Raw genomic sequence first — 25,912 nt, 5'->3', positions numbered from 1 at the left:
GACAAAGAAAGAAAAGAGGGAGATGATTATTTGTTGAAAAAAAAATATTTACACAAATTTTCTTTTATATCCAGCAACATGCTTTACAAAGGAGCCCAGTGCTGCCTCTGGTCATGTGATCCAGGCTGCGCACAAAGCCAAGTATAGATCAGAGAAGTTTTTTGTTTTTTAAAAAAAATTCTACCGTTTTCCTCCTTTATATCTGAAATACAAAAAAGACAAAATTTGACATGCACTGAATTTCTAAATGTGCCCATTGTTTCTGGTTGGCAGCCATTTTTGTGCTGTGTCAATCTACCTTAATGCATGAGCTACAAAAATGTGTTTTGAATTTTTCTGAGGGAATCAAGAAACCAGCTTTGATTACAGAACAAAGAAAAGCATGTAAGGCGGGGGGTTCTGTTTCTGTCTCCTTTAAGGTTTTGAAAGCCTTTTTCTACTGTCATAAAAATTTGGCTTTGAAAAGTGAAACTAAAGGGGTTCCTCCTCAATGGATCATGAATGTGCTCAGCAAACCTCCCACAATTCCTCACACAATATTTCTTCTACATAAAAAACAAAAAGACCCCAACTGCTTCCTAATGGTGGCGCCAGAGAGTCATTGTATCAACATTGTAATTCCTCACTTTTGAAACGTGATTTAAAAATGTTGGGCTCTGGATCAAAGTTTATGATGGACAGTCTGATTTTTTTTAGATGTATGTTGTTGATGCAGAGCTGTGAGCTTTGTGAAGCTTTGAGGCTTCAAGTGTGCTAATCTAGTTTAAAGTGGAGCTATTAGGGGTTTCTTATCTCCTGTCATATACAGTTGGATCCATAATTTTTTGGACAATGATGCAATCTATTGTAATTTTGCATCTGCATAAACCCCCACTGGATTTTAAATCAAACACTCAAGAGGTGATTGAAGTGCAGGCTTTCAGCTTTATTTCAAGGGGAGTAAAAAAAGTATATTTTTAAACTGTGTAGGACTTACAGATTTTACAGACTTTCTTTTTTACATACACAAAGTCATACCAATTTCAGAGGCTAAAAATAATTGGACGGTTGACAAGCAGTCTGATAAGGCCAGCTCTCGGCTCTTGATGATGATTAATATTGTCATCTCAGGCCCACAGCTCTGGCTATGAGCACAGAATCTCCACCCACCTGATGTTCAAACCTTCTGTTTATAGAAGTAAACCAATGAGAAGAAAGCTGGCTTAAAGGAAGCGTGAGGAGCCAAAGGGGCTTCTTTCAGACAGATGATGAACCGAGGGGCTGTACCAGTTCCCAGCATTAGATAAATAAGGATTCATTTGAGCTGATTTGAGCAAAACTCATCAAGCACTTAATAACAAAAAGATGTAGCTGAACAAGAGCATAGAGAGCCCCGTTAACATAAAAAATATTTATGTCTATGAGTTTAAATTGATTTAATTTGAACTTGGTACAAAATAACAGCTAGAGGATGGAAAATATGCTGATACCTTCACGCTGAGTTATGCCAACTTACCATATTTAGAAAGAATAAATGTAGCCAAACCCTTAATTACTCACAGAGGACTTTTGATGCATGCTGAAGGCAACAACAGGCAGGTTTTCTCACAAGCTCAGTGTCTCTGCTTCTATAGTTACTGCATGAGCTCACAAACTGGGGATCTTGCATGTATATTTATTGATCCTGGATGTATGAAAACATTAAATAAACCTCGTAGCACGGCTAGAACATATGACCTCTATGCTCACAGGGCACAGCTCGATCAATCAGTCATCGCTTACAAACACACGGTAAAAGTACAAACAGATCTTGGTTAACTGACACCTCCGGTAAGGTTGTAATCAAACAAAACGACTGCTTTGAATCACTTGCTGAGTTTGTGAGATTCCCCATCATCAGTCACTGCACTGTGTGGAGTGCTGCTTGACCTTTAGTGCAAGATCACTGATATTGCCCACTGAAAGAAGTCCAGCACCCCTCTGGCACTCTTCAGATTCACAATAAATTGCATATATGAGGTTAGAAAAGGAACCACTTTGCCATATTTGCCATATTTAGCTTCCCTGTTTGGTGCATGTAGAAACAAAATCTTCAGTTTTCAATTAGAATTTGATACTTTATTAGAGTGCAAACACGACCACTGGAAGAAACCTTTAATTACCTTTACTTCCTCATTATTATCACTATAAATCATTTTATGTGGCAGTCTTTTGCTAAAAGTTTTTTAATTTTTTAATGCAAAAAACTGTAACTCATTTGAAGGCAGAGTTAATCTTAGTCCTGTAAAATCAGAGCATTAGACTGAAGGAGGCATCCCCAAAACACAAGGGATTGTGGTTTGAATGAGTTGCCACAGTGACAGGCTGATGGTAACATACTTCCACATCTTCTTGTCTGAAAGCTGGTTCGAAATCTTTCCAGGGGACTATTTTGGGATATTTGAGAAGTGACTGAGGTTTGCAGCAGCAAAGGAACCACAGCAATGCGCTGAGCTTCATGAGGACGAGGGAGGTTCTTTTCATTTATATTACATTTTGGACTGTGATGCTGTTATGTTGGCCTTGGCTGAGGAGCCGAGCCTAGATCACCATCTGTCCAACCACCATCCCTGTGGTACTCACGGGCGCACAGATAAACACCATCACCATCCACCAAGGACTGCAAGTGAATACATGCATGAACAAATACAAACAGGTGCAGACCTGCAGACATTAAAACTGCATTTAAGGGCCAAGAAAAAAACACACACACAAAAAGCCTAATGATCTCTGGGATTAAAAATGATCATTTAAAGGGGCTTTAAACAGAGTATGACTATTAAAATCTAATCATTTACATTAAGGCTTCCTTTTTGCCCCCAAAATTTAACACATTCATGTCCCCACAAAAGGAACTCTACAAACCAACATGCTCATATTGTAATATTACCTGACTGTCGACCACCAGGTTGCGGATGCAGCCAGTGAAACTGCGGTAATGTCTGTGAGGGGACATTTCCTTCACCCCTCCCAACTGCAGAGGCTGGAAAACATTCAGATACCTGAAGAGGAGAAGAAATAAGGAAGGGAGGAAAAGAACAACATCAGGAAGAAGTGGAGGATGACAGAAGAAGGGAAGAAAAACAAAAGGATTTGGAGCAGTAGTAGTCAGAGGATCGGAGGGAGAAGCAGAGTTGGGAGGATGATGTGAAAGAAGAAGATTTGGAAAAAGGAAAAAAAAATAAGGATGAATTTAATGAAAACAAAAATAAAATAAAAGAAGAAAGCAAAAGAAAAGTAAATTGAGTTTTTCACAGCAAAGTTTTAGAGTCTCTGTATTAAATTTGTAAGTATGCAGCGAAATCAGCACCGTCTCTGGGGTCGTTCTTACTTCTGATTTCCAGGTGTCTCTCCTGCAGCTCTACAGCTGGACTCATCTGTCTCCAGCTCATTCACAGCCACCCCTCCACACTGGTCCAGGATCAGCTGGACAGCCTGAGGACAAACAGAATGCACACCGTTACCTCATGTAACCCACCTTTTCCTCTCATTTTACAAGTTTTTTGACTTCCTGCCTTTGTTTCTTTTTCATTATTTCCACCTATCCAATCATCCATTCATGTTTCCGCAATACTGCAGATCAGTCTCACCTTTCCATCACTGATGATGTCGAGGCGATGCCAGCGTCGGTCGGTCACAGTAGATTTGGGTGGGAACTGCAAAGTGAGTGTTCCTGATCCGTGGTTTATGCTCAGAGCTGGAACGCCGTTCCTCAACTCTGAATGGGGAGTTGAGAAAATTATCTTTGTTTTCTCTTTTCCATCTCACAGTAAACACACACACACACACACACACACACACACACACACACACTACAGTGACCCAAATACAAAATCCCAACAGTCCTAAATAAACAATAAAGTCAAGTCTGTAAACATCAACATAACAAATGTGTAAAACAGGCTGGAAAATGTGTTTAGAGCTCATACAGTGAATTTTGAGGGCTTCCTTACTTAAGTTGATGTGTGCAGTAAAACTGAACACAGCTGTGGGTCATTTAAGACTCACTAAGACAAAAAAAATATTTGTTTCTTGTGTCTTAAAAGTTGACGCATGCCCTGACATCACTTCTCCTTATTGCTATGTAAGCTTCTGGATCCCATCAGCAACTGCAGTAATCCACTTTATCAATTTTCTCTGTGTGAATCCTCCAATATCCTTTCATCTGCTGCTGTAAAATGTGTGCGTTTGTGTCTATGTGTGTATGACCTGATCAACCTCACAGTCACAATATTGGACATGTAAGTGCAAAAACGCTTCAGAGAGATCAATCCCGCAACTATCTTTGATTTTCCCCTCCCCGGACCACTGCAGCAACAGCCCGGGTTCAATAATTACATAACTTTAATGCCACAAGATTATGCAAGAAGTGTTCGAAAGGCCATCTGCAGGCTAATCCGTCAGCACCACATTAGGACCACTGGGAGCTGACATTAGAGTTTATGAAGCTCCTCATCCACTGAGAAACTGTCTATACAGCAGCGGATTGATGAACACTTTGTGTTTGCTGAAAAGCAGGACCGGCAGCACGTTCCCATCAGCACTGTGAGATTAGTATGATTGTTATAGAGCTAGGAAGTTAAAATAATTTGTCAGCTTTCAGCAAAAGGGTACTGAAGTTCAAGCAGAGTGTGTTTGCTGCAGCAAATGAGCCACTCTCAGAGACTTCTGCAAGCATTACAATAATCACCTCTGCTCCTCATTTCTCTAATGTTTTGTTGGTTAATAGATGATTCTTTTTGTCTATATCCTACCAAGCCTAGCTGAAAACTACAATGACAAGCTGATAGTCTAAAAGTTGATAACAAAAATCAGAGCCATCTGTACACTGAAATGTACTGTTAGCTTTGAATCACGACAATCTCTTTGCTGGACCAACATGGTGGTTGTGTGGTCCAAAGCTGATGTACCAAAGTGTTACACCTTTGTATTTTTATTTTGCGTTAAACTGAAAAGTTATGCATTAGCCACATCAATCATCCCAGAACACACACTAAACCAAATAATTTGAATTTAATTTGATCATTTTCAGCCTTTGTACTCACAAACACCTTCTAGAGAATTGATTAGATAAAAAAATATATTTAGACAGTGGAATTCAAAAGCCTTTACAATAACAATCTAATCTAACCTCAAATCCACATATGTCATATAACCGTTCTGACTTTAGAACATCAACAACATAAGCTTTGTAAACATGGAAGAAAACCCATTAGATCAAATCAAGGCCTTACTGTATAAACTGTGAGTTCTAATGTCACCTTGTGCATAATGGACATGAAATATACCTTCATTGTGTAATTTCTAAGAAGTGATTCTTCCTAAATGTCTCTAATAAAACATCTCAAAGGTTTTGAGAGATGTTGTATAGCTGCATTTAATCAGTGGTGCATTTTCTGATTCTTCGTTGGTTTTGTCACTAAGTCTTAAACTGCAAAGAATACCAACAAAAGGTTAGTAAGTCTAGTAAGACTCAACACTGGCTCACACTTTCATGTCTGTTTTTGCAGCTATTTAAGAGCACCTTTGCTGTCATTTTGACATATTTAGGCCAAAACTTCTACTTCTGTCCAAATGGCTACAATAAACTGAAATTACTAGATATAGCCTTATTAGTCTATTTGAAAACACTGACTGTTTGATCTTCATAGATCTTGTGAGTAGAACTCTTTTTGTTGATTTGAGTTTTAACTGAGTTTGAGTCCAGAACAAAGAAGGCTAAGACGTTAAGTTAGAAGTTTTACACACAACAAATACATACATACATGAAACTCACCAATGGCAATGAAGTCCTCCTGCTCCCCAGAGTGAACATTACCAATTGGCCCGTTGTAGAGGAGCAGCCCATTGGCCGACTCAGCCAGAAACTCCAGGGAGATGTGGCTCTGATAGCAAGGTTTGATGGGAGGGAACCAGGCGTAACCCTGGCCGCCAAAGCTGTGTTTGGTCTGCTGACACTCGGGGCCGTCGTACATGGGAGGACACTTGCATCTGAGACAGAGAGTTAATCTACTTTATTTTCTAATTATATTTCTATCATCTCCTCATGTGTGATTTTCCTGTGGAGCACCTTTATGGAACGATAATTAATGACAATAAAAAAAAAATTAAAGACTTTTTACTGTCCATTAGTACTGCTGCAAAGCAAATTTCTTTTCTGACAGGTTCAAATGAACTGAGAGAGATCAACAGACAGAAAGATAAACAGAGACATAATCCACATCCAAGAAACCTTAATAGAAATGCTTAAAAAAATAATATAAATCTATATTTGCCAGTGTTGATAAGTTTTTCAAGTGCAAGAAAAAGAAAGAGAGCAATGGAGAGTGAGCCATCTGTCAGATTTAGCAGCTGAAATGTTTCATCCAGTATCTCAACCATTAAAATCATGTGACAATTCAAAGTCAGCCAGCTTAGTTTCAGTTGAAAATGAAGCTTTAGAGTGTTATTACTTTAAGAGAAATCTTCTGCCTCTCTTTCAAATGTTTGACAGATATACCTCGAGTTAATCACTGAACAAATACAGAATTTCTGCAAGCTTCACAAGGTGACTTTAACTGTTCAGGACTTGAATCTACCGCATACGACCGGCAGACTTCTAATCAGTACTGTCAGGTGAAAACTATGTAAACACAGAGCAGCCACTGACAGAAAAGTAAGAAAAAGGTGATTCACGGTATCTCATTATAAAGAAAACTTTTCCTTCTATAACAAGTTTCAAAGACGACAGCACTTTAGAGACTCTACTTGCTGGAATCAGATAAGTGCAACAGTTCAGCCTCCATGCAATATACTGGAAAAATGACATGTTCATATTTAATGTCATCCTGGATGCATTATCATATGAAGAATTACATGGAACATGCAAAGACCCCTCCTTGGCTTGCACCTACCGGTATCCCAATGGTCCGTCCTGGCAGGTGCCCCCATTGAGGCATGGGTTGACGGGGTAAGCAGAACAGGACAGGTGGGCTGCCTCTCGGCCCCGGCAGCCACATTGCGCAGTCAAAGAGGGCGCCAGTGACACCAGAGAGATGTTACCAGAGCTGAGAGCCACCGGTGCCTGGCTGAATGAAACCTCATTGCTGCAACCTCCAGACTGACTGCAGTCTGTGTATGGGCAGTCATCCACACCCACCTGAGAGATGGACACGCCCAGAATGGCCTCCAGCTAAAGGTGATAAAAAAAGGAGTTAAGACACAAACAGAGGAACTTTTAAAATATGATAAGCTAAAAATAGAGACAAACTATATAATGAAACACAAAACTAATGAGGGAAAGTAAAACAATGTTGAAACAAAGTAAAAATAGCATGGAGCAAAACAGAACCTCAGATCAATCAAAGAGAGATAACTCAAGATTTTGCTGAATGAACTGAAGCAACATTGCAAAAATGGGACAAAATTTCTCTGCAAAGATCTGAGAGACTGATAAAGTCATACAGAAAATGATTACTGGTAAATTTGGTTCTATAAATCACTGAAACATGAAGTGTATTTAGTTTTTTCATGGAAAAAAAACCTGTGAAAACAATTGACTGTAGAATATTTTTGATATAGAGAGGAGTTCATGATCAACTCGAAGAGTGCACAGTGTGCAGGTTTTGTGGCCCTTAAACCAAACCCAAATCATCAAGTCTCCATCAGAGTGGTCCACAATTGATATGAGGTGTTTGTGTTGATATCCTGTGTTTGATTTTTGTCAAATACGGTACTGTGCATTTTGGCCAAACCCCGCCTTTGGTCATCTGTCCAAGAGGCTTGTCTTTTGTGTAGATGCAACTTTTCAAAACTAAACTGCGCTACCATGTTCTTTTCAGAAAGAGGTTTCACTTGGAAAGCCTGACAAATGAGCCGTATTTGTTCAGTCTTTTTCTAACTTTACTGTCATGAACTTTCTACCCAAGGCTGTGAAGTTTCAGATGTAGTTCTTGTAGTTTCTCTGAACATTTCACAGCCTGACCTTAGGGTAGATTTTTTGGGATGCCTGCTGCTAGGAAGATTGTGGCACTGTCTTAATACACACCTATAAAAACAATAAAAGTTCTGTAGTTTCATTTGCTTCTGCAAGTGTAGCGATTTCTTAAAGAAACAATAAATGTGTACTTAGTTTTTCACAGGACTGCCGAGAGTCTGGTGAAAACTTTCTTTTCCATATGACTGTAGGTATCCTCGAAACTAGGATAAGCTTAGCTAACCAAAACTAAAACAACCATGAAGCTAAAATAAGCTGGCGTTTGGTCCAAACCCATGGACATGGACAAAGGTTTTACACTTTGGCATTTTTTGTCTTTGATTAAACTGATGAGTCCAAATGAGTTAGGTATAAAGCTGACCTACGATTAAGCAGAGGAAACAAAACTAAAACTGAAATGAAGATGAAAAATGGCACAAAACTAATTAAAAATCAAACATAAGCCCACTAAGACAGATTAAGTGCTAACTGGAAATTATCAGTGTCATTAAACTTCAAATAAGACTAAGTACAGTGTGTGAAATGAGTGAAACTAAAACTAGCGTGGGGGGAAAAGCAAACTCAAACTAACAGCATTGAAGTCATGAGCTCTGTTTGAACATATTAGAGAATTTCAGAGAATGACAGGAAATGTCTTTGATCTGATGTCTACCTGCATCAGTGGAATCTGAATTTACTCTATTTCCCTTACTGTTATTTATGCACTTTGGTGTTTCTCTGTCATTTTCCCTTCCTCTTAAAGTTTTGCTGTCATTTGCTTTCCGTTGCCAAATTCACTCGCTTCCCTGCTTGTCATCCTGATTCTTTTCTCTCGTTTTGTTACTTTTTTGGAGGGGGGGGTAGGGGGTGAGAGGTTTTCATCAGAGTCCCTCAGGGTTTCCTGTCTCTCTCCAACTGTGTGTATTTCTTTTTTTGGAGTTTTGCTATTCAGCTGACACTCTCATCCACTGTGACTTACACTCCCCAGGCACGGCTTTAGATTTTGGCTCCAGAGCCAGTTTCAACATCGCCTTTTTTCGTGATGACTTTGTATCTCTCAGACATTTTTGTTCTAAATCAGCCAAGATACTTTTCCTCTTAACCTGAGATAATTAAAGACGTACCTTTCATCTTCAGCATTTGATGGAAGTTATTTTAAATCGTGCTGTGTTATTTATACTTTAACTAATTTTTATTGTTGTGGGTGCTGATTAGGCTTTTGAGCCAAGTTGCATTAAAGCTGGAGATGTGCTAACTATCTGTGTCTTGACACTTTGACAGGACTTATGTTAGCTTCAATATTTGAACAATATTTGCATGTCTGGTAATATGAAGGCTTCTCTAAACACCCAATATGTAGTTTGTTTTGCAGTTATGTCTTAACATGAGCATTATGCACAAAGTACTACTAAAACACTGCTAATACCCTGCTGTAGAAGGCAACAGTGTAGAAAATTTGTATCATGCTTCAAGAAAATCATCAAGACACCCCAACAGCTGTGTAACCAAAGTGGGAAGGAATTATGTACTTATGTATTATCCTTCTACAAGTAAGTCTCGTTAATCAGCAGCCACCAGGCAATTATTTAAACCCTGATTGAAATGAACTTTACTTTCAGGATATTAAAAAAAAGTGTATTTATGACATAAACAGTCACAATATGATAATAAAACACATGCAATAAGGTGTTAAAGGTTGTTTTTCTCATCTTCCTTTCAGCTTCCTTTGACTGTTTTGTTTTTCTCTTATACTGTCTCTGGTGGTATGTATTTATTCCCAGTGCTGTAGTGTTTCTATGTATATTGTCAGTATTATTAAACACTATTATTTGATCATTAAGTGAAACAGCTTTCTTATGTAATTTCCTGCACTGTTTCCTTCATGTGAGCATATGTAATATTGTAGATAGCTGCCCCTCCCTAAGCCTGAACCAGATGTTTCTTCCTGTTAAAAGGGAGTTTTTCCTCCTCACTGTTACCAAGTGCTTCCTCATAGAGGTTCTTCTGATTGTTGGGGTTTCACTCTATTATTGTTGGGTCTTTACAAAGTGCCTTGAGGCAGCTGTGGTTGTGATTTGGCGATATATAAATAAAAGTGAATAGAATTAAACAGAACCGTAATTAACTGAACTGACTCGAGCTGTGTGTATATACTGATATTTGGCAGTGTACAGACATGTATTACGACAATACATTACACATTTCTAAAGCTATCTTTTGCCCCATTGTCAGTAATAGTAGATGGTTTTGTTTTAGTAATATACTTTTCAGTTTTTGCTCATATTTTGGTTTTATTGGACACTTGGAAGTAGAAGTAAAAGTAAACACAAATGAAATTATGAACCATATAGTGCATATAGTAACTGAATATGTTAATGCAAACTGTTGTTATATTACAGTATGCTACAAATCTCTCTTTGTCCTGATAGATTAATTCACATTATTGCTTTGCCAGTGTCATAACTTTTATGCAGTCTTTTAAACAAGACGTCAGCTGAGCGACAGCTGACAGTTTAGATATTTGATCTAGCTCGGCTGTCTATGTTTGTGCAAGTGTGTTTATTTAATATGCATATTTATATGATTCACCAACTGCCATCATCTGCCTGCCTGTCACAGAACTGAGATCAGAAGCAGCTCCCAATGCTTTAATGGTAAATTTTCATATAAAAGTATACAAGTGTGTACATATGCACGCAAGTATGTGCGTGCATATGTGGGTGTATCACTGAAGCAGCCACATGCTGAAGCAACATGTCCACATATTAATGTATAATCAATTTTTCACCTTTCCTGGCATGTGGGTGTGCATGAGTGTGAAACGGTTTACACTGTGTTAAATATCTCTGCCTGTTGAACTGCACATATGAATATGTGAATGTAACACTTAACTGAGTGTAATTAATGCATCATTAATCCTATGGCTGTAGATGTAAACAGGGTGGCTCATTTTTCCTGTCAGTTCACCACGTTTATGGTTTCACACTTCACCTTGCTTCACTTTATTTAGCTTTTGCACAATTCTCTGTGTTTTTGTTGGATTGGGGCACTTCCTCTCTTTTCCCGGCCGAAGAGAAAATAAGTTCCTGAGATTTCCAGGAACAAAAACGACAAATTAGCCTTTAAAGGTTTTGGATTAAATAACTGGTTTTTAACTTACAAAAAAAATGTAAATAATGGCTCATTATTAAACATCAAAAATGTGCTCAAGAATTGCCACTTTTCAACTGAAACACTAGAGAGAGTGGAAAAAATGCCAAAAAGTATAACAATTTAATGTCATTTATATTCCTACATTTAAATAATTTAAAGTGTATTTTCCAGGCTGTAAGTCTTTCCTCACCTTGGCTTTGTTTGCTGCCACGTAGCCGTGCAGTTTCTCAGCCTTGTAGTAGGGAGAGCCGTGGGCAGCAAACCAAACATTAAGCGCCCTCCCACCATGTTTGCTGGCATCGCCCACAGAGAAGATCTGGACGTTTTCCGGCAAAGTCTGCAGGAGTTCAGCCAACGTCAGACCCAGACGGGAAAAGCGACTCTTCTCACCTCCACCACTACTACTGAAAAACTCCTCCACTGTCAGGTCTGGAAGAAGAAGAAGAGGAGGAGAACAGATTTGTTTACTAGCTTCATAAATCACCATGGGAAATTAGAGGCACCATAAAAAGCAGCGGACAGACAGAAATATCCTGATACTACAAGTTGAATGAAAAGGTGAATAAAACAGAAGGAAAAAAGGGAAGAGACAAGAAAGTCTGAAGAGATGGAGCTGAAAATAAACAGCAGGGAACACAACAGATGATAGAAAATGAGGAGCAGGGAGTTATTTCCAATACTGCGTCTGTGTGCCAATGCTGATGGAGCCTGATCGAGCTGACAGCCCTGAAACTGAGACCCTGAAGCACTGTGCCACATCGACAGTCACAGGAGGGTGTAAATGTGCGTCTTGTGTCAGTGTGCTGAGATGTTAAGTCATTTCCATGTTTTGTTTGAGGATAACAAGTGTATTTTCATATTTTAACAATTTGACATCTTCACTTTGGGACTCACTGCTCAGGCGGATGGAGGCAGCACGCTGCAAGGCATCGTGGTGCAGCTCTGTGACGTCTACTTGGGCGGTGGAGGTGACATCTGGCCAGGTGTTGTCGGATACACGAACCTGCAGATGGTATGAGCCGGGAGGAGTTCCCTCCCTAATACTGAGCTGACCTGAGCTCTGGTTCAGACTGAACAACCTGAGAGAGCGAGAAAAAGATTAGTTTGACTTATTTTCTGTTGCTGCTTAGACTTATATTTGTTAAAATACATCATATCTGCTGCTTTCTTGCATAAGAAGCGGGTGCTATTTTCAGTCCCAGCAAAAAAAAAAGTGTGTAAACCGTTTCGGATTTTCGATTTATGTATGTTACATAAATACTTATGTCTGGATTGCCAAAAAAAAAGCAGTGCAGAAATAAACTTTATTAACCTCTTCCACTCTGGAGGTCCGTTTGCAAGGAACCATTTATTATCTGGATATTAAAGGTATGATGGATAGGTTGGATATTATAATTGTTGAGCAGAATTCCTGCTGCAGAAAATGTATTAGTTCAATGACTTATTGTTATAAGGCAAACACAAATTCAGACATTTCAGTGAAGAAAATGAAATGTCAGTATCAGAGAGGCAGCTGTTCCTCGTGCTTGGAAAACCAAAAGCATTCATAAAGTTTCCAGTGAAATCTTCAATCTGGATAAAATCTTTCTCAGATGGGATTTGTCAGATCAAACTCTGACCAGATGGAGGTCAGCTGTTGAACATGGATCCAGGCCGGTGGGGGGGGGGACTCTTGATCTGGAAAACTTTGGCAATCTCTGCTCTGCTGCACTTCAGAGTGGATCCCAAACCTGGTGGAGAACATGTGCCGCTGGCTCATGTTAATATTTAACCTCTTCACACTGCAGTGACCTTCAGAGCTCAGACTGGACCAATTAATTAAGCGTTACTGAACTGAGGCCAAAATGAGTCTGCGGACGGCGCTTGTGCTGCTGCCGCTACAAAACAAGCTCTTATGTACCATCTCCTGGAATACCGTCACGCTTGAGAGATTTCCAAACATGTCAAAGCACTTCACAGACAGGAAACAAATGAAAACATAACACACCGACCAATTCCAAACAAATCGCTGTCTGCGGAGGCAGAATGCTGAGGTCTTCTGGTTATTTTGTGCGTTTTGTCATTTACTGAATGTCCCAAAATAGCACTTTTTTTTATTTTAATTTTTTTTAGCTTTGACATGTTTCTAGCCCCTCGGGCTCCTTCACCTTACCAGAACGCGTTTTCATATTTTCCCCTAGACTGTATCTTTTTATATGTAAATAACATTCAGCCTAAAGCTGATCTATACTGTGAACAAACTGCTATCTGCTGTATGCTCTGATGAGGGGCGGCAGTTCAGGAGCATCTATGGTAATTCTCTCTCTCGTGGTTCCTTTGTTCTCGGCCATTTCTCGTCGTCTCTTGTCGTCCCTCTTTACAGGTATCTCATTAGAAGGAAAGGTGGCAGGGAGCGCAATCAGGCTCTCCTTTCAATGCGTCCGCGTGAAACCTTGCCTCATCAAACAAAATGAGTGCGCCCTCGCCGTGCTTCACTGGGAATTTTCAATACCGCTGGTTATGAAGTATTAATAGCACTGTTCCTGACAAGTCAGATCCCCTTTTCTATCTCTCTCTCCTTCCTGTCCTCTTCCCCTTCATTCTCTTTCACTCTTTCTTTGTTTCCCCCTTCAAACTGCCTGTTTCTCTGTCCCAATTTTCCTTTCTCCCCTTTGTCGCGCGGCACCTTTGTACTGTCTCTCCCTCTTTATTTTAAATCTGTCAGCTCCTGTGCAGCTCTTTTATTTTCTCTCTTTTTCTCTTGTGCATTTCTTGCTGCGTGTCACATGAGAAGGGACACTTTAGCAGGGAATCTTTTCTGTATTAGTTCCAACACATCGTAAAACTGCTTTACATCTGTCGTTCTCTGGATTCTTTCATCCAAAACTGGTCACAATATGCTCAACAGGAGTGTGTACCATTTTATTTCTGTGTGTGACTGGTCCAAATCACACTGTATATTGTGATATTGTGCAACCATCTTTAATCCCAACAAAAAACATCATCTTGTCATTCATTTACCTAATGTTTTAATTGTTTCATTCCTTGTTCAGAGTTTCGCTGTATTCTACAAGGTGCAAACGGTACAATTTTACATTTTGGATATATTTTATAGTCTTATTGTGCAAATTAAAATCAAAAGGAACATCAGTTTTGCATTATTATTTAATTATGAGTAGTACGTTAACTAAATGAATAAACAAACAGATTTGAAATGTCACCGCTTACTTACGATATCGCACAACCACAATGCTGAGCTACAAAGGAATACATTGAAACTGCAGCCTGTCTGGACTCATAAAAAATGAATCCGCCTGCTTAAAACAAAGCAGCATTTCCATTTGAGAACATTCAAAATGTTTAAATAAAACCACCCTGTATCTGTTTCCATCTCTTCTCTTCATCATGAATCTCTTTCCTGTCCTCAAAGTGTTTACACGCATGATTCTCTGTGACTTAAGCTGAACTCCAGACAAGGTCCAGACGATCAGGTAAGGACATTATCTGAAGTTGCACTTCCTCACATTTAGAGCACTAAAGCAGATCATATCAGATGTGTTTGCACTGCTGGAAATTCTCATCTTGAGGACGATTACATGAAGACTATTTACTTTAAATGGGTGAAGGGTCAAAAACTATTTAATGCTTGATCTGACTGTCGCGGACGTTTGTGTTCTCGCATATGCGTCAGCTGGGGAAGGACTAGAAAAGTTCAGGGCTGCAGTGCATGTGCGAAAATGGCCTTATTCACATTTCTTCTACTTCTTTTCCTTCCTGTCTTTTCTTTGTCATGTTTCGTCTTATGTTTGTGATTTTATTAAAAAAATCTTTCTCTATATTTTTAATATTATTGCCATACTTCTGACTTTATCTATCTCTCCTTTTTTTTTCTTTTTGCATTGCTTAATTTATCCATCTCTTCTTCCACCTCCATCACTGTCTTTCTGCAAGTCACCTTTCAGGCATCTCAGAGTTTTCAGCTGATGAGATCAAAGTACCTGGTTGGTTTGCCTTCAAAACGGTACACTTTCTCACTCCAGTCATCAAGGTCGGGGGATTGAACTTGTCCGAGCACTGTCGTCTGGAGAATACCTGTCAGGAGGTGGGAAAAAAAGAAACAAAAAAGTCCAAAAATGTATTAGCTTTGAGAGGAATTAGTTTTGAGCACAAAGGATCCCTCCGGTACAATCCAAATATTAAGAGTGAAGGGAAAAAAGTAGAGGCTTCTTTAAGGAGATAAGGTGACGGGCGATGCCTCATTGGCACACACGGTCATGGTTTGACGGCACAGCAGTAATATGTTCACGCATTAGAATCACTCACGCAGTGTTTCCCCCTCTTCCAAAAAAAGCTGAACACAGCTCTGTAATCTCTTTAGCCATGAAATCAGCTGCCTTTTAAAAAAGCCTCCTGTTTATGTGCTCATCAAACCCGGGACTTAAGCTGGTCTTAATTGTTTGCTTCATGGTATGTTGTTAAGGTACGTGATGGATTCGTATTAGCAGGTTAATGCACTTTCATGTGGAAAGGCCCCCGAGAGGGAATCCACTAAAAATACATTACAGAATACCTTAGTTTTTCCAGCAAATTACAGAGGGCCGACAGATGGTATGAAACGCTAAATAAGTGATGTGGGCTGGAGCAGGAGGCTGTGAGCAGTCGACTGTGACAAGTACAGTTTTAACAACATGAGCGGAGAGCGCTCAGAAGGTGGTGGGAGGGCAACTCGTTCTCACTCCCAACACGTTACATACTGACGCTTGGTCAGGACCTGTAGGTGTCACATGTTAAAACATACTGGGTAATGCTTTGGTGTCATTTTTCAATACTGAAGGGGGTCTGGCGGACTTTAAAAAGTCCCTAAATGTCAGAAGGAGACAGCAAGAGACCATAATTAAATGTGCTCCGCTGTTAAAGGAAGCATCAATATGGTGACCAAGAAAACTGAGGAGATGCTTGCTGCAAATGGGAGAAGTTTGCTTTGTAATGTGTGATTAATGCTGTGAAAGAGCATAAAACACAATCTGTTCCTAAACCTAAATAGTGACGGGAAAAAAAGCCTGGCATCTCAGATGGTTGTAAATGATAAATGGCGATATATAGCGCCTTTCTACCTCAAGTCTCATTTACCCAATCACACACAATCACACAGAGCTAAGCTCTATGCCTAGCTTCCTAACATTCGCACACACACTCGCACTTCGATGAATGCATCTGGGGCAACTTGGGGTTCAGTATCTTGCCCGAGGATAATTCGGCATGAGGCTGGAGTAGTCGGGATCGACCGAGCTACCCTCCTGGTTGTAGTTGTGTGATTATGCCTTCCACCAGCTCAACTGCATCCTTATTGTTTTCTTATGTGGCAAAATGAAAGTACTGGTGAGTACACTAAACACTGAAAAATGGCACTAAAGGGGCACTCAGTGCATTAAACACTTCATGTGAGGAGATTTTTATGTGATAGGGTGGGATAATAGAGACCTAAAGGTTTAAAAAGAAACCATGTTGAATCCCTCAAAGTGACTAGGGAAGGTTTAAAGGGGACAATATAATAGAATACATTACGTTCTAGGGTAAAGGTGTTTTCAAGCAATAATACACCCAAACTTTCTCCAGTGGAGTGCAAAATACTAGACTGAATGGTGAGGCTCTCAAGAAAGAAAAATCCAAAACCAAATGAATGCCTAAATTTTGTGGATACAAACAGCACACATTTATTTAAACATCGTGTTTTCATCAATTTCCAGTTTTCAATCAGTTTTCATCAGTGAGCAGCTAGTTTACTTTTATTTTACACTGGTTCACTTTGATGCCTCACTAAATCAGAGAAAAGCCTGGGGCCAGTTTCACAGTTTTTGCAGCTACTGTTCACACCACAAATGTTAGCAGCATTATGTTTCACAAATCACTGCAGCTCACAAATTACAGATAAATTTACAGACCCTACAGGGCTCTCGCATGCTTACTGTTTTCACAAATGAAACGCATCGCAATGAACAAAAACACTTTGTTTTTGTAAATCACATTGTGTATGAGGCAAATTTAGTGAAACAGGCCCACGTTTAATTTTCTCTGTTCGGGCACAACAATGAGATCACTGAATGAAAATGTCATTGATGTAACAGATGAATAGTGGTGAACAATGAAAAACCTGCTGGCACATCTAAAATCAACCCTTTTTTTGACACAGCATGCTTCATGTGATCTGTGTGTAGTTTTATTTGATCATGGCCATGAAACAAAAACTTTTTTTCACAGACTAGGACTTCAGAACCTATTTTCATAAACCTCAGCAAACTCTGCAGCTTTGATCATGGACGTTTGGAACCAAATTATGTAATAATATATATAGGTTTCACAGAGCTAGTCTCAAAAATGCATTGGAATCCTCACTGAATTAGATAAAAACAAAACATACCTTCATAACTGTAGACAATAAAGTTGGTGTGTCCAGGTGAGTGGGGATGATCATTCCTGTCGCCGATCACAACTGTCAACGTGCTAGTAGAGCTCATTGGAGGAGAGCCGCTGTCAATCATGAGAATTGGGAGGCGGTACTCCTTCTGCCGCTCACGATCAAAAGCACGGAGCGCGGTGATGGCTGCACTTCCGTTCCGAAAGTCTGTCAGGTTAAAGTTGGTGGCGTCTGAGGTGAGCATCAGAAGCCGTATGGAAAATGGCCCACTGTTGGTGGAGGTGTCGCGATCGGTGGCATGAAGGAGCAAGGAGGTTTCATTCATTCTCACTGGCTGAGGTGCAGCTGTGTTCTCCCAAACAACAGGCTTGTAGGGGACCTCAAACTCTGGCCCGTTGTCGTTAACATCAAGTACAGTCACCACAACAATGGCAGTGCCAGTCAGGGGGGGACTCCCTGCATCTGTAGCCAGGATCATGATCCTGTGCTGTGAAATTTTCTCCCTGTCCAAAGAATCAGCAACTACAACCCAACCAGACTGGTCCACCAGGAACTGATTGTAGGGATCTGACTCTTTGGATATACTGTAAGAAAAACGCCCATTTTGTCCAGAATCTAGATCAGAAGCTGTAACTTGAGCAACAATTGTCCCAACTGGCACATCTTCAGACATAGCTGGTGATTCATAGAATTGTGGAAAGAAGACGGGAGCATGGTCGTTGGAGTCTTCCACCTGAATGAGACAATAGGCCAGGCTGAAGAAATCAGCATCTTCGGCCTTCAGGGTCAGATTGAAAGTCCTTTCGTTAGGCTTCTCAAAGTCAACTTTCTTCTTAAGTTTTATCACGCCACGTCGATTCACTTTGTCTGTCTCCACAAAGAACTTTCTGTCTTCATCACCACCTACAATGCTGAAGGTTACCACAGCATTCTCGCCCTCATCTCCGTCTGTGGCAGAAACTACAAGAACCTCGCTATTCACCTCAAGGTCCTCAGTCACCTGATCAACACATAGAAGTAAGTGATCTATTTACATACATCATTGGTAAAATAAATAAAAATCTTTAAAGAAGGTTAGCGAGGTTGACTCACCTGAGTATTGTAGAGTCTCTGAGTGAAGATGGGTGGATGGTCATTGACATCTGAAACCATAATGGTGGCTGTCCCTGTCCCTGCCAAACCCCCTCCATCACGGGCCTCCACCACTACCAGATACCGGTCCTCCATCTCCCTGTCCAGAGAGCGTAGTACTGTGTAGATGGTGCCCGTAGTGGCATTGATGGAGAACAGGTTGAGGTTGATCTCATTGCGAATGTTCTTGATGATGCTATATGTGAGCAAGGCATTCCTGCCCTCATTGGGGTCATCCAGGTCCATGGCACGCATCTCCATGACGGATGTGTCTGCAGGTGAATTTTCAGGCACTTGACCAACAAAACAACCATCTACTTCCAGTGCTGGGCAGGGGAAGAAGGGAGCATTGTCATTGATGTCTCTGACTTCTAACAGTACATCAGCAAATCCTGTGAGACCTGCCCCTCCCTCATCTGTGGCGAGGACAAGGAATCTCCAGGCAGGGCGCTCCTCGCGGTCCAGCCGACGTTGAGCATAGATTCTTCCAGTACGTTCATCAATGGTAAACTCACCACCAGCGCCCTGGCCATGGAGGGAGTAGCGAAGAGCACTCTGGTCGGCTTCCTGATCGGGATCTGTAGCTGATACCTACAAAAATTAAACAGAAATAAAATGGTAAAATAAAAGCTAAAATTCTCAAAACACTGAGTTTGTAGTTCAAATTAAAAATGAAAGATCAAGCTTGCTGTTTTAGTCACAGTGTTACTAGAAATTTCCAGGTGATATAAAGTAGTGTGTAAATGTTTCCCCTAATTTCTTTCAAGGAGCCAGGCTTTCTGGAAATGTTTTATAGTGGTCTTAAGCAATAGTTCTCCAGGCTTTCTCAAGGACTTTCACAGGCTTTCTGCACGCTGGCTGCTTCTTCACTCATTTTTCCATCCACTCCTCATACCTGATCATTTTCAGATGATTGTTTTTTTTTCCTAAGCCAATGAATATTGACCTATGAACCATTCAAGCATAAAAAATCCCATCTATAACTCCGTGGATGAACCAGTGTTGCATCTACACATAACGGATAACTTAGCAAAGAACCCATTTTAAATTTATCTTTGGGCAATTTTTTTTTTAACTAGCAGTCTGTCTTTCAGTTTCTTGAATGGAATCTATGAAAAAAGCCAAAGGTACACCAAATATACAAAACCTGCAGGTTCTGTAATGGTTTGGGTTTGCATTTCAGTTACTGGTGTTGGGGATTTTGTCAAAATTTGTCAGAATTTTGAACGCAGAAAAACACCATCAGATTTTCATTTACATGTTGCCTTCTAGAGTGTCTGATTGGAAATAGTTTCATTTTTCAGCATGGCAATGGTCCCAAAGTCACTGCCAGTGCAATAAAATATACCTGGATGGAAAAACAAACAATGGAATTTCCCCAGAGTCTGGACCTCAACATTATTGAAGCAGAATAGAAGGCAGCCAACATCTAAAGATGACGTTTGAATGTCCTTGAAGAAGCCTGGAGAACTATTCCTGAAGACCGCTAAAGAAATGATGAGAAAGCTTGGCTAAGAGAGTTCAGGTTGTGTTGAAGTATAAAGGTGGTCATACCACAATATCAATATTACTACTATCACAGTATTAGCAGTACTGATGGTCCCTCACATTAATATCCTAAAGTATTATGTTGTTAAGTGTAAATAAACATATTCATTCCTAACTTTTTCATTTACCAGGAGCACATACTTTAAAAGATACCATTATTGTTAACTGCTATGGTTTACCTTAAGGAACTGTTTTAAAATTTGATGTTTCATACAGCCTTTGACAAACTGTTTCTGCACGAGATGACAAAATTTATGTCACACAGATTCCTCTGGACACACAGATGCATGAAGTGTATTCTGGGCTTTAAGCCAGATGCTGCATTTTATAACATCAGATCTTTACTCAAATTATTTGAAGTGCTTTTGTGTATGAAATGCTGACTAGTCCCCATTTTTAAATTGGAAAAGTGGAAAAACAGCTGAAAATGTCTTGAGAATTAAAGCACAAAACTTATTGCAGACTTACTAATCAAGCTTTTGATGATGTTGAAAATAATTTTAAACCTAAAAAATTACAAATACATATAAAATAATCATCAAAAAACACCAACTGAACATTTCCTTGTTAAAAAAGTGGCTTCATTATAGAAGGACTGCAGCAAAAGTTAATCGCGAGCTGTCACATTTGTCGTCGCAAGTCAATTCAATAACATTCTTCTTCTTTAAAGAAACCGTTTTTTTTATTGTTCTTTTATGCATCAGGCAGTTTCTTATTAAAAAAGCTGAACTGCTTTTTCATTATGTACAAATGTCAAGCCCAACAAATAGGACACGAGGCAGGGAGCTGATTGCAGCAGCTGCCCCTGCACAAGGGGACTTGCCAACACAGGAATAAACATTTCTCAGTTGCTTTGTCCTGTTTGCTTAATTAACCAGCCTTCCTGCTATCTCTCTGAACAAGGGGACAAGAGCAGCAGAAACGAGACGAGCTCTCACATCTGTCAAGGAGACACACAATGCAATTAAAAGTTAATAGACACAGACAAAAGCAAGAAAAAGTACACTTTTACCCTTTCTTTTTCTCTTTTCTCACCAGAGGGTTTGTTTACAGAAGGCTTTGAAGTCATCCCCCCTTCCTCCCTTCCCCAGCCACCTCCCCCATGTGGGTTCTTTGCATTTCTTGACAACGTGATGCAGGTACACAATATTGAAGATGAGCAGCCGCGGCACCGCAGAGCAGGCTGCCGCGCAGGTGAAGTCAAAAAATATTCATTTCAAATTGGATTTTCCCCTCTGTTCGCTATCTGCTGAATTATATTACAGGGCAAGGGCTGAAAGTGGCGGGTGTTGAGGGAGGCCCCGGTTGCTGCGTACCAGAAAAAACTATCGAGAGCGTTAGAGAGGAACCAAACGCACATCAAATCAATTCCAGCAGGCGAGGGGAAGCATGCCCAGGTTGAGGACTTGGTGACACATGCCTCTCTGACAGAGATTACTTCCCTGCCCTCCCAGACGCGCTTCCACCTTTTTAATCTGATTTAGCTTGGCGGCACATGCATATTACTGTGAATTACCGGTGATAGGTGTGACGAAATGAAAGCCACAGGAGGAGGAGGCTGACTCTGACTTTTCTGAAGCAACTTTTCAAATGGCAGGCAGTTCCTGTCAGGAGGTTTTGGTTGGTTAAACACTGGTGCCTCTGTCAGCTAATATTGTGCTAACCAATTTCATACATGTGCGATGTGTTAGTATGTGGTCACTCGATCTCAGGTAAGTTGTTGCTCCAGGCTAATACGCCTCAATGTTCCTAGTGTAACAAACACAATTAGGTTGGTTTCCAGTACATCTGATACATTTTCACATATTGTTCATATAAACACTAACATTTTCACAATAAACTTCTTTATCTTAAAGGTGCGTTTGGGAGGTGCTACTTTCTCAAGTTTGTATGTTAAACAGTTTCATCTGGACTGAGTGGACATGTGATCAGTGCTTAAGGCTAAAGGATATGGCTAACAGTTACAAAAAAAATGAAAACATGCCATCAACCCATCCATTCAGTGTTTTGTAGTTACGCTGTATATGGTCATAAATTGACTAATCCATTATTTTGTTGCGTGAAAAGAGTAAAAGCTGGGCACTTATTAGTAGTGGAACAAAGAGAACTTAGCTTAGTCTGGCTCTATTTGGGCTTCTTGGCTGAGTTCAGTCCTATACTGTTTATGGGAGTTTCCTAGTAGAAGCCAATCAACTTCAGCTTGAACCGTTCGTAAGAATTTGAAAAAGACAACGCTGTCAGTGTGACTCTCTTTAGCAGTTGCTCTGTCTGCATTGTAAAAGTCATAAAAATTCCCATTAAGCATCACCAGAAAAGAGAAATGTCAAATTTTTTAGAACATAAATTGGTGTTTAATTTTATACAATTTTGTATAATTTTTTACGACTCGACTAAAACTTGAAAAACCACATTGTCTATTCTAATGTCAGTGTTTTAAAATCAGAACTGAGTTGATTATAGTGAACATAATCAAATCTAAAATGACTCATAAGAGTCCTTTAAGTAACTTTTAATACAACACAAACAGATTCGCTAACCTCTAGGATGAAAACAGGAAGCTGGGTGAGTTCCTCCATCACAGCAGCGTGGTACTCGGTCTGGCTAAAAACTGGTGCCTCATCGTTGCGATTTACCACCTGAACCACCACCAGTGTTTCGTTCTCCCACTTCCCATCTGAGGCCACCAGCCGGAGCTCGTAGCGCTGCTCCATCTCATAGTCAAGAGGTTGAGCCACAAAGATAGTGCCCACCTCAGGTTCCACGTCGAAGGTACCCATGGTGTTTCCTGATGTAATCTGGTAGCGCAGCTTGGCATTAGCACCTGGATGGAAGACATTAAGCACTTAGCAGTTTTTAAAAATCTTTTCTACAAAACTGATTTAACCAATCAGACTGCTTAGTTCTGGAGGCAAAGGCAAAGGAGTAGGATGATCTTCCTGTTGCTTCCAAAAAGGACTGTTTATTTTTATTGAAATAAGAAGGCTGCAAAATCCAGCACATATGGTGAAGAGTTGTATATGCTACTATCACTCAGATCAGTTGAATGTAGCATTGTTGTGTTGCATTTTTGCTTTGGTACAGTTCAAGTTGGTCTTTCTAAAACTTAAATTTCGTAACGGGGGGGCATAAATAAAGAATCTTTTGACATTTTATAAAATATTAAGTTATCATAATTACATATAAGTGTATAGATGTGATTGACAAACTGATACTAAAATTGCAACACTAATGACCAGAGCCTCATGTTATGCTAATGCTCTTCCTGTGGTGCTAGTCTGATGAAAGCTCTAATTTTTAAAGATCAGTCACAGTTAAGTGATTATCACTGTGGTAAAAATGTCTCCCATTTTTTCTTATCTATGCCCCATTAAAAAAAAACAATAACTAAAACTATGAACAAAAAATTGAGGTAAGACCCAAACTGTGGATTGAGAAAATCCTCAATCCCCTGCACACAAAATTATAATAAATTGAGGTTTTGTAAGAAGCCATAATATAAGCTTTCTTCAGCAGAATCAGGTATTTCTCTTACAGTTGGGGTTATTAGATACCTTGTCCTCTTCAAAATCTCCTTATCCTCACACAAACAGTCATTTTCCCATCACACCATTAATTTTCTAGAGACCTACAGAAAGCTACCTACTTAAACTAAGATGTGTTTTTTGTTACAGCAGAAACTTGGATTATTTTGTTGTGACTATTTAAGATTTAGGTCCATTTAAATTGGATAGTATGAAGAGACACACTTCTTGGATACTGAAACTCTCACACTTTTTCCATTGTGTTTCCAGAACAGATGAGATGGTCTCCTTTAGTCTGTCAAAAATATAGCTGTTGCTCTACTCAGAAACAGAGTAAAGACTTCAGATATGTGGTGGGAACCCACATAAGGAAACTAATTTCATATATTATTTGCGACCTCATATTTTCAGTCATGACCACAGGTGATGGCCTGAATGTACACTGACTGTTCAGTCTGCAGCTTTTTTCGCTCACCACAGCAGCCTGTTATGATGTTTGCTGTACCGCTCACTCTCACTTCAGTTACCCTCACTACTAAACAACGCCCCAAGAACAGCAGCTCACTTGGGACATCGACTCACTTTCAACTCTGACACGGTTACAAACTTTAATTTCTTCATTTCTCTATTGTCTGCCATTTGATCCCATCTCTTCCTGCAATCTTTGGTCTCCTTCCTGCCTTTTTTTCCTGCTCCTGAAGGACTGGTCGCAACAGAAAGTGGCAAACTTCTGAGAGCACCGTTCTTTAACTGCATCATGCGTTGTTCTTGGTGGATTTACCCGACAAATGTCACAGGGACAAAAGGATTTTTCAGAAGGAGAATAACAAAAGGAAAGTCCTCTTTCAGTTGCTCCCTTTAAGGGTCGCCACAGCAAATCATCTGCCTCTCACCTTGTCCCCAGCTCCTAAAATAATAAAAGCAAAGCGAAACATCCTTTTCTACTTTTTACCTTTACTATTTCTACTAATATTTTCATTCACATGTTCAGTGATTTTGCAGACTAAAACTATGATTGGCTTTTATTTCAATGTGTGTTGTAAATACACAGTTTTTTCCATAAGTTCTCTAAGTATTAAAAATGATTCTTTGAACTGATACCACAATATTTTTCTATGTCTTGCTAACTGCTTTGATGTCTAACTCCAACCAAAAAGCTTGTAAAAATGAAAGTGATGTCATGTAATGGAAGTAAAGTCCAAAACAGAAACTTTATATTGGCTAGTTTTAATTAAGGAAGTATAGCAGATTATCTACTAATTGGAAGGTTGGTAGTTCGATCCCTGACTGCTCCAGTCTCCCTGTGAAACGCACTGAACCCTGAGCTGCTTGTGATTCATTCATTGGAGAGTTAAAAGTTAGAAAGAAAGCACTTAAATAAAAACATTCTTGGGTGAATGAGACGTGTTGTGTTGAGTGCTACATTAAAAAAATAAACACTAAATAAGAATCAGTCCATTTATATTTAATATCTAGGGTCAAGTGGATTAATCCATGTTACTACTCCGGCTCCCAAATGCCGAATCTTGATGTTATTCTAAGCTGAAAACATATTAATGATTCTGCTCAGCAAAGTAAAATAACCTTCAGTCAATGAGGCGATACTGACTTCCTAGTAAATGTAGGAGACCCACTCTTGGTGACATTCGTAGGACTCACAACAGCTTAACAACCGTTTAATCAAAGATAAAACAACTAAAACAGCAGTTTTTAAATTATAGAAAAAAATGTAGATTTCCATTTCCCTTAATGTGAATACACTAATTTCAGTGACTTACATCTTTGCCTTAAATGCTTTGGTGGCCAGTTTTTGAAGATGAGTTTACATGAACCACAATGTATAAATCCAACTTGACTAATTTCCCCCTCTCCTTCTTCTCGTCTCACATTGATGGTTCTTTAGTTTCCTTTCTTTCCTGCCTTCTCCATGTGCCTCCATCCCTCTAGCCTACCGTTTCTTTCATCTTTGCTATGCAGGCCTGTTTTCTTCCTTTGATTATTTTTTCTTGCCACAGTCTTTTCTTCCTTCCTTAACTCTCCTTCCTGTATCGTCCTCCCAAATCTTTTATTCTCCTCCTACTTCCTTCTGTTCTTTAGGCTTTTTGTCCACTTGTTTTGAAAATCTACTTCCATCCCTCTTTCCCTTCATTTCTTTCATTTTTGGCCATTTGCAGCCTTCCTTTTCTGTTGCTT

General features: G+C 39.7%; 1 protein-coding gene across 1 annotated transcript in view; it reads right to left on the bottom strand.

The window, feature by feature from the left end:
• Positions 1-25,912, bottom strand: part of si:dkey-22o22.2 (neural-cadherin) — a 137,645-nt gene that overhangs the window by 10,561 nt on the left and 101,172 nt on the right. Inside the window, exons 17-27 of the mRNA XM_013264857.3 lie at positions 22,736-23,019; positions 18,612-19,241; positions 17,523-18,519; positions 15,103-15,196; positions 12,020-12,204; positions 11,316-11,554; positions 6,912-7,189; positions 5,795-6,009; positions 3,609-3,736; positions 3,350-3,453; positions 2,909-3,020 (exon numbers count right to left, since the gene is read on the bottom strand). Of these exons, the coding sequence (XP_013120311.2) occupies positions 2,909-3,020; positions 3,350-3,453; positions 3,609-3,736; positions 5,795-6,009; positions 6,912-7,189; positions 11,316-11,554; positions 12,020-12,204; positions 15,103-15,196; positions 17,523-18,519; positions 18,612-19,241; positions 22,736-23,019 (3,266 nt within the window). The remainder of the gene's footprint in view (positions 1-2,908; positions 3,021-3,349; positions 3,454-3,608; positions 3,737-5,794; positions 6,010-6,911; positions 7,190-11,315; positions 11,555-12,019; positions 12,205-15,102; positions 15,197-17,522; positions 18,520-18,611; positions 19,242-22,735; positions 23,020-25,912) is intronic.

Source organism: Oreochromis niloticus, linkage group LG11 (genome assembly GCF_001858045.2).
Source record: "Oreochromis niloticus isolate F11D_XX linkage group LG11, O_niloticus_UMD_NMBU, whole genome shotgun sequence".
Taxonomy (NCBI): Eukaryota; Metazoa; Chordata; class Actinopteri; order Cichliformes; family Cichlidae; genus Oreochromis; species Oreochromis niloticus.
Note: the sequence above shows the minus strand (reverse complement) of the source record. Positions and strands in the feature narration are given on the sequence as shown.